General features: G+C 40.8%; 1 protein-coding gene across 1 annotated transcript; it reads right to left on the reverse strand.

Annotated features, from left to right (window-relative positions):
• Positions 1–388: 388 nt before the first annotated feature.
• Positions 389–8,724, reverse strand: LOC113624610 (protein CDV3 homolog). Its single transcript, XM_027114542.1, has 2 exons — positions 8,709–8,724; positions 389–708 (listed from the first exon to the last, which is right to left on the reverse strand). Exons 1-2 carry the CDS (start codon positions 8,722–8,724, stop codon positions 389–391), a joined length of 336 nt encoding a protein of 111 aa, XP_026970343.1.
• Between the last annotated feature and the right edge of the window lie 572 nt (positions 8,725–9,296).

A 9,296-nucleotide genomic window follows, 5' to 3' on the forward strand; every position in this document is an offset into this window, starting at 1 on the left:
AAGACTCACTTTTAGCAAATAATAGACAATACATATCTCTTTCTTTATGCATAAAGTAAGGACAACAATTTCCTCATTCAAGTAAAGTTCTACTCATTATTCAAAGACCTCTCCACACTTCTACTTTATGGGAGTGGATCAGATAAAGATGAGTGTGGTGAATCACTGTAGGACAGAGCTGAGGAACAGGTCAAAGTGGAGGTTTAAGTTCAAGCCAGCTGTGCTCTCAAAGAGGCAAAAAGTCTGGGACTTAATTTAAAAGCCACCCTGAAAAATTTCCATTTGATGTAATTTACATTTCTTCCCATATTATTTACTTTGTAAAAAATTCATGTCCCTAAATAAGATGTGGATGTGCCATACGTGGTCATTTAACTTCAGGTAGCATTCATTTTAAACACCTATTCTGGCTTTCTACATGCTTGGCAGTGGACTGCGGGGATGGGAACTGTGTATCACTGTAGATTTCTAGTGGTCCTTGTGGTGCTTTCCTTGCTGTGGTCAACCTGACCCCAAGAGGCCTATACATGCCTCTAGTCATTGTCAGTTCTGGGGTTTCTGTAACAACTACTGGAGCAGGACATGTTTGTACAGGAGCTGTTTTATTCCAGGTACCTGAAGATGTTTCTACATCACCACCACCACCTCTACCTTCTTCCCGATTATCATCTGGATCTTCTCTTTTTTCATTTTCTTTCTTTTTTTTTTCTTTTCATTTTAACATCTTTATTGGAGTATAATTGCTTTACAATGGTATGTTAGTTTCAGCTTCACAACAAAATGAATCAGTTATATATATACATATGTTCCCATATCTCTTCCTGCTTGCATCTCCCTCCCTCCCACCCTCCCTATCGCACCCCTCCAGGCGGTCACAAAGCACCGAGCTGATCTCCCTGTGCTATGTGGCTGCTTCCCACTAGCTATCTACCTTACGTTTGGTAGTGTATATATGTCCATGCCTTTCTCTCGCTTTGTCACAGTTTACCCTTCCCCCTCCCCATATCCTCAAGTCCATTCTCTAGTAAGTCTGTGTCTTTATTCCTGTTTCACCCCTAGGTTTTTTATGACATTTTTTTTCTTAAATTCCATATATATGTGTTAGCATACGGTATTTCTCTCTCTCTTTCTGACTTACTTCATGCTGTATGACAGACTCTAGGTCTATCCACCTCATTACAAATAGCTCAATTTCGTCTCTTTTTATGGCTGAGTAATATTCCATTGTATATATGTGCCACATCTTCTTTATCCATTCATCCGATGATGGACACCTAGGTTGTTTCCATCTCTGGGCTATTGTAAATAGAGCTGCAATGAACATTTTGGTACATGACTCTTTTTGAATTATGGTTTTCTCAGGGTATATGCCCAGTAGTGGGATTGCTGGGTCATATGGTAGTTCTATTTGTAGTTTTTTAAGGAACCTCCATACTGTTCTCCACAGTGGCTGTATCAATTTACATTCCCACCAACAGCGTAAGAGGGTTCCCTTTTCTCTACACCTTTTCCAGCACTTATTGTTTGTAGACTTCTTGATGATGGTCATTCTGACTGGTGTGAGATGATATCTCATTGTAGTTTTGATTTGCATTTCTCTAATGATTAGTGATGATGAGCAATCTTTCATGTGTTTGTTGGCAGTCTGTATATCTTCTTAGGAGAAATGTCTATTTAGGTCTTCTGCCCATTTTTGGATTGGGTTGTTTGTTTTTTTGTTATTAAGCTGCATGACCTGCTTATAAATTTTGGAGATTAATCCTTTGTCAGTTGCTTCATTTGCAAATATTTTCTCCCATTCTGAGGGTTGTCTTTTCGTCTTGTTTATGGTTTCCTTTGTTGTGCAAAAGCTTTTAAGTTTCATTAGGTCCCATTTGTTTATTTTTGTTTTTATTTCCATTTCTCTAGGAGGTGGGTCAAAAAGGACCTTGCTGTGATTTATGTCATAGAGTGTTCTGCCTATGTTTTCCTCTAAGAGTTTGATAGTTTCTAGCCTTACATTTAGGTCTTTAATCTATTTGGAGCTTATCGTTGTGTATGGTGTTAGGGAGTAATCTAATCTCATACTTTTACATGTAGCTGTCCAGTTTTCCCAGCACCACTTATTGAAGAGGCTGTCCTTTCTCCACTGTACATTCCTGCCTCCTTTATCAAAGATAAGGTGACCATATGTGCGTGGATTTATCTCTGGGCTTTCTATCCTGTTCCTGTTTTTGTGCCAGTAACATACTGTCTTGATTACTGTAGCTTTGTAGTATAGTCTGAAGTCAGGAAGCCTGATTCCTCCAGCTCCGTTTTTCGTTCTCAAGACTGCTTTGGCTATTCGGGGTCTTTTGTGTTTCCATACAAATTGTGAAATTTGTTGTTCTAGTTCTGTGAAAAATGCCAGTGGTAGTTTGATAGGGATTGAATTGAATCTGTAGATTGCTTTGGGTAGTATAGTCATTTTCACAATGTTGATTCTTCCAATCCAAGAACATGGTATATCTCTCCATCTATTTGTATCATCTTTAATTTCTTTCATCAGTGTCTTATAATTTTCTGCATACAGGTCTTTTGTCTCCTTAGGTAGGTTTATTCCTAGATATTTTATTCTTTTTGTTGCAATGGTAAATGGGAGTGTTTTCTTGATTTCAGTTTCAGATTTTTCATCATTAGTATATAGGAATGCCAGAGATTTCTGTGCATTAATTTTGTATCCTGCTACTTTACCAAATTCATTGATTAGATCTAGTAGTTTTCTGGTAGCATCTTTAGGATTCTCTATGTATAGTATCATGTCATCTGCAAATAATGACAGCTTTACTTCTTCTTTTCCGATTTGGATTCCTTTTATTTCCTTTTCTTCTCTGATTGCTGTAGCTAAAACTTCCAAAACTATGTTGAATAAGAGTGGTGAGAGTGGGCAACCTTGTCTTGTTCCTGATCTTAGTGGAAATGCTTTCAGTTTTTCACCATTGAGGACGATGTTGGCTGTGGGTTTGTCATATATGGCCTTTATTATGTTGAGGAAAGTTCCCTCTATGCCTACTTTCTGCAGGGTTTTTATCATAAATGGGTGTTGAATTTTGTCAAAAGCTTTCTCTGCATCTATTGAGATGATCATATGGTTTTTCTCCTTCAATTTGTTAATATGGTGTATCACGTTGATTGATTTGCATATATTGAAGAATCCTTTCATTCCTGGAATAAGCCCCACTTGATCATGGTGTATGATCCGTTTAATGTGCTGTTGGATTGTGTTTGTTAGTATTTTGTTGAGGATTTTTGCATCTATGTTCATCAGTGATATTGGCCTGTAGTTTTCTTTCTTTGTGACATCCTTGTCTGGTTTTGGTATCAAGACAATCTGTGTCTTTTGGTGGGAGCATTTAGTCCATTTACATTTAAGGTAAGTATCGATATGTATGTTCCCATTCCCATTTTCTTAATTGTTTTGGGTTCGTTATTGTAGGTCTTTTCCTTCTCTTGTGTTTCTTGCCTAGAGAAGTTCCTTTAGCAGTTGTTGTAGAGCTGGTTTGGTGGTGCTGAACTCTCTCAGCTTTTGCTTGTCTGTAAAGGTTTTAATTTCTCCATCAAATCTTAATGAGATTCTTGCTGGGTAAAGTAATCTTGGTTGCAGGTTTTTCTCCTTCATCACTTTCAATATGTCCTGCCACTCCCTTCTGGCTTGCAGAGTTTCTGCTGAAAGATCAGCTGTTAACCTTATGGGGATTCCCTTGTGTGTTATTTGTTGTTTTTCCCTTGCTGCTTTTAATATGCTTTCTTTGAATTTAATTTTTGACAGTTTGATTAATATGTGTCTTGGCGTATTTCTCCTGCATTTATCCTGTATAGGACTCTCTGTGCTTCCTGGACTTGCTGCTTTTAATATGCTTTCTTTGAATTTAATTTTTGACAGTTTGATTAATATGTGTCTTGGCGTATTTCTCCTTGCATTTATCCTGTATGGGACTCTCTGTGCTTCCTGGACTTGATTAACTATTTCCTTTCCCATATTAGGGAAGTTTTCAACTATAATCTCTTCAAATATTTTCTCAGTCCCTTTCTTTTTCTCTTCTTCTTCTGGAACCCCTATAATTTGAATGTTGGTGCATTTAATGTTGTCCCAGAGGTCTCTGAGACTGTCCTCAGTTCTTTTCATTCTTTTTTCTTTATTCTGCTCTGAAGTAGTTATTTCCACTATTTTGTCTTCCAGGTCACTTATCTGTTCTTCTGCTTCAGTTATTCTGCTATTGATTCCATCTAGAGTATTTTTTATTTCATTTATTGTGTTGTTCATCATTGTTTGTTTCATCTTTAGTTCTTCTAGGTCCTTGTTAAATGTTTCTTGCATTTTGTCTATTCTATTTCCAAGATTTTGGATCATCTTTACTATCATTATTCTGAATTCTTTTTCAGGTAGACTGCCTATTTCCTCTTCATTTGTTAGGTCTGGTGGGTTTTTATCTTGCTCCTTCATCTGCTGTGTGTTTTTGTCTTTTCATTTTGCTTATCTTACTGTGTTTGGGGTCTCCTTTTTGCAGGCTGAAGGTTCGTAGTTCCTGTTGTTTTTAGTGTCTGTCCCCAGTGGCTAAGGTTGGTTCAGTGGGTTGTGTAGGCTTCCTGGTGGAGGGTACTAGTGCCTGTGTTGTGGTGGATGAGGCTGGATCTTGTCTTTCTGGTGGGCAGGTCCACGTCTGGTGGTGTGTTTTGGGGTGTCTGTAGACTTATTATGATTTTGGGCAGCCTCTCTGCTAATGGGTGGGGTTGTGTTCCTGTCTTGCTACACGCCTGTGTGTGTAGGTCGCCAGAGGGCATCTGTTCTTTGCTCAGACAGGACAGGGTTAAAGGAGCCGCTGATTCGGAGGCTCTGGCTCACTCAGGCCGGGGGGAGGGAGGGGCACGGAGTGCAGGGCGAGCCTGCGGCGGCAGAGGCCGGAGTGACATTGCGCCAAGCCTGAGGCGTGCCGTGCGTTCTCCTGGGGAAGTTGTCCCTGGATCCCGGGACCCTGGCAGTGGCGGGCTGCACAGGCTCCCTGGAAGGGGGGCGTGGACAGTGACCTGTGTTCGCACACAGCCTTCTTGGTGGCGGCAGCAGTGGCCCTAGCGTCTCATGTCTGTCTCTGGGGTCTGCACTTTCAGCCGTGGCTCGCGCCCGTCTCTGGAGCTCCTTTAAGCAGCGTTCCTAATCCCCTGTCCTCGCGCACCAGGAAACAAAGAGGGAAGAAAATGTCTCTTGCCTCTTCGGCAGGTCCAGACTTTTCCCTGGACTCCCTCCCGGCTAGCCGCGGTGCACTAACGCCCTGCAGGCTGTGTTCACGCCGCCAACCCCAGTCCTCTCCAGGTGCTCCGACTGAAGCCCGAGCCTCAGCTCCCAGCCCCGCCCGCCCCGGCGGGGGAGCAGACAAGCCTCTTGGCTGGTGAGTGGCGGTTGGCCCTGATCCTCTGTGCTGGAATCTCTCCGCTTTGCCCTCCGTACCCCTGTTGCTGTGTTGTCTTCCGCGGCTCCGAAGCTCCCCCCCTCCACCACCCGCAGTCTCCCCCCGCGAAGGGGCTTCCTAGTGTGTGGACACTTTTCCTCCTTCACAGCTCCCTCCCGCTGGTGCAGGACCCGTCCCTATCCTTTTGTCTCTGTTTATTTTTTTCTTTTGCCCTACCCAGGTACGTGGGGGGTTTCTTGCCTTTTGGGAGGTCTGAGGTCTTCTGCCAGCGTTCAGTAGGTGTTCTGTAGGAGTTGTTCCACGTGTAGATGTATTTCTGGTGTATCTGTGGGGAGGAAGGTAATCTCCGCATCTTACTCTTCCGCCATCTTCCCGGAAGTCTTCCTCTTTTTTCATTTTCATCTTCTTCCTTTTCACTTATTTGCATTGTTTGAACTCTTAGGCTGCTGTAATCAACCTCTTTTTGCTCAGATTCTTTCCACTCATCTGCATCCTTTGTCACAACCTTGGTGGCAGCCCCGGGGCCCATGGCCTCCCTGCCTGCCGTCCCGCTGTAGCCCAGCCGGGTCCCTGCACCCCATCCTTTTGTCTTTATGTCCATTTGTCTTTATGTCGCTTTTTCATATTCCCATCTCAATTAAGAGAAACTCTCATTCGTGGAGCAATGGCTAAATCTCCACCTCTTTGCTACTTCTAGTCATAGAACTGTGCAAGTATCATGTGATCTGCACCTTGGAGAGATAACCTACCATGAGCTGGAGTCCAGTCCTATGTTGTTCAGGTTAAGAAAGTCAGTTGACTCACTAACTAAATCTTGCTTAGTAACTGAGGTGCTATGGTTTATGCATTATAATAATGTGAATTTATCCTGTTATTATTTTGAATCAATAGTATGGCATCGTATCAAAGAGACTTTGTTATACTAACATACCAAATATAGTGTACAGAGTTATAGCAGAGATTTCTAAGACCCCAATGAGTGTAGTATATAGAAAGTACAGTGGATTAGAAATAAGGAGGCCTAACATTCTTATCTGAGTTCTGCTGATATTATCTATGTGTATTTGAGGCTAATTATTTAAATTCTCTGGGCCTTGACAAGAAAGGGAAAAGAACTAGAAGGTACACCCATTCCTTTTTAGAGTATGCTCCAGAATTTGCATGTATCACTTCTGCTCCTGTACCTTTGGCCAGAGCTTAGTCAGTTGGTCACATGTAGCTGGAAAGGAGACTGGAGCATGTAGTCTGTAGCTAAAACTTGTAGGATTTTATGACTAAAGGAATTGGACTTTTGAAGGACAACTAACAGTCTTAGTCATTTTCCCCTTTTATCAGGAAAGTAAATGCTCTCTCAGCACCTTCCTTCCTCCCTCACCCCCAGCAGATTTCTGCTTAGGCTGGAATTGGCTCATATGGTCACCTCTAGATGCAAGGAAGCTGAGGAAACAGGAAACAGGATTTACATGATTGGCTTTCACCAAAGGTTTCCAAAATTTCATGGTTCACAGCTCCCTTGGGATCTCAGTAAATATTTTCATGGTGCCAAAAGAAATACGTAAAAGTTCTATTTACAACTTAGTAGCTGTTTGAATAAATTATGCACATAAATTGAAAGAAAAGTAATACCTTTTTCATTCTTAAATAACCATGTGTTGTTAATGGGTATTACCTGTGGGGTATTCCATAGCTTCTCAAACATTGGCGTCAGATTGGATAGTGTCATTTCTCATTCTACATGCTTTTCGTGACATACTTTCTTTGTTTTTTAGTCACAGCAACCACTGAAAATCCAGTTTTGCAATGATATGGCATGGTCTAAAGGTATGTAGTGATCGCATATGAAAACTGTACCCTAAGCTAGTAATACGTGCTGTCCAACAGATGTTGAGTCCCACTGCGTTTCCCTTGAAAATTAAAATATGCTATTCCCCTGCACCCAGTGAATTTATTCTGGCACCCTTGGAGACTGGGCACACAGTTTGGGAATCATGGGTTTAAACTAATCATCATCCATTTTGTGGGGCTGGACATATTGCTCCCCGTACAAGAATCAGGTTTCTTTTAGAGAAGAAGAGAGAATGGAAATTGTTTAGGAAACTAACAATTTCTGCCTCAGTCGGCCCCAGGCAGACTATATGTTCTTTTAGAACAGAGGGCATGGCTGTTTTTTCATACTGTTTTGTGTGTAGCACAATTCTAGGTACTTAGAAGGAGCTCAGTACATATTTATTAAATGAATGGAGAAATGAAGACTATGTGGTTAACAGTATGGTTGATTCTATCAACCATAGAATGTCAGGTTATAGGAAATTTGTTGTCTGTTGGGTAAGTCTCTATGTAAATTCAAGGGCCTGGACTATGGCTTCCTCATTTATTAAGCTCAGAGCCCAGTGATATTGTAGGTGATAGAAAGTGTTGGTTGGATGAATGAGTGAATGTCTCAGTGAGAGCTAGTTCTGTCTCCAAACCCATTACAAAGGAGTTTCATTACACTGATAATGACAAATGCTTATTAGTGAGGTCTCAATATAAATGCCCATGCTGGCTGCTGAGAAAGAAAAATAACCACTCCATCTTATCACTAGAATCTAAGGCTTTCTTTTGTTACCACAGTCACCACTAGAAAAACTGACAAAAAAAGAAAAGCAGAACTTTTCTGAGACATGAGAAGGACTTTTTCTGCAATGGTTTACATTGTCAGGAGCTAAACTGTTTCATAATTCAGGATCATAAAGACTGGAAAGTGACTTTTTAAACAAAAGCCATGAAACTTTATAAGTATGATAGCCATTTGAGCAAAATCTGTCTTTCTCCTCTTTCTTGTCTCAACTCAAATTTATTTTTCTGTGTTTTCATTGTTTTTGCAACAGAGGAAGTCACTGAAGCTCTTTGCCCTTGGCTTCCCTCATAGTAAAGTGTATAACTCTGTGACACTCTATAGAAGAATGTGCATGTGCTAGCATGTTAGTTACGTCTATGTCTAAAAATTGCCTATAGTTATTTGATTTCTCTAGTCATATATTTAGAAAGTTATGTATGTATCTGTCTCTATCACTAAATCAAAAGTATTTTGAAGGCAGGTTCTATGTCCTTTTCATTTTGGATCTGGTACAGAGTAGGTACCCAGTATATATTTGTTGAATTAGTAAACTATTTCTTATGGAGATTTTCCCAAAAGCATTAAGCAGTGTTTTGTTAAATACTCAGTGTGTGTATGTTTATTTTGTGAGAGCCAAAACCATCTCTACTTTAACTCCTTCAGTATTCTTATAAACTAAGGAAAACCAGAATTTATTTTCATTGTTTTGTAAATGGAAAAATATAATTATCTTTAATGTTGGATACCAAATCTTGAATTTGTACTATGAAAGAAATAAACTAGTTAATATATTTTAAAACCCCTTTTTTTAATATACATAAAATTTTATTTATTTATTTATTTTTGGCTGTGTTGGGTCTTCGTTGCTGCATGCCGGCTTTCGCTAGTTGTGGTGAGCGGGGGCTACTCTTTGTTGCGGTGCGTGGCCTTCTCATTGCGGTGGCTTCTCTTGCTGCAGAGCACAGGCTCTAGGCGCGTGGGCTTCAGGAGTTGTGGCTCGCGTTGTTTCTCTCATTTATTTATCTTCATTGGAGTACAATTGCCCCACAACGGTGTGTTAGTTTCTGCTTTATAACAAAGTGAACCAGCTGGACATATTCATATATCCCCATATCCCTTCCCTCTTGCATCTCCCTCCCCCCCTCCCTATCCCACCCCTCTAGTGGTCACAAAGCACAGAGCTGATCTCCCTGTGCTATGCAGCTGCTTCCCACTAGCTAGCTATTTTACATTTGGTAGTGTACATATGTCCATGCCACTCTCTCACTTCGTCC

The sequence above is a fragment of the Aethalodelphis obliquidens genome, unplaced genomic scaffold (genome assembly GCF_003676395.1).
Source record: "Aethalodelphis obliquidens isolate GAN/ISIS:26980383/991018 unplaced genomic scaffold, ASM367639v1 scaffold13, whole genome shotgun sequence".
Lineage (NCBI taxonomy): Eukaryota > Metazoa > Chordata > Mammalia > Artiodactyla > Delphinidae > Aethalodelphis > Aethalodelphis obliquidens.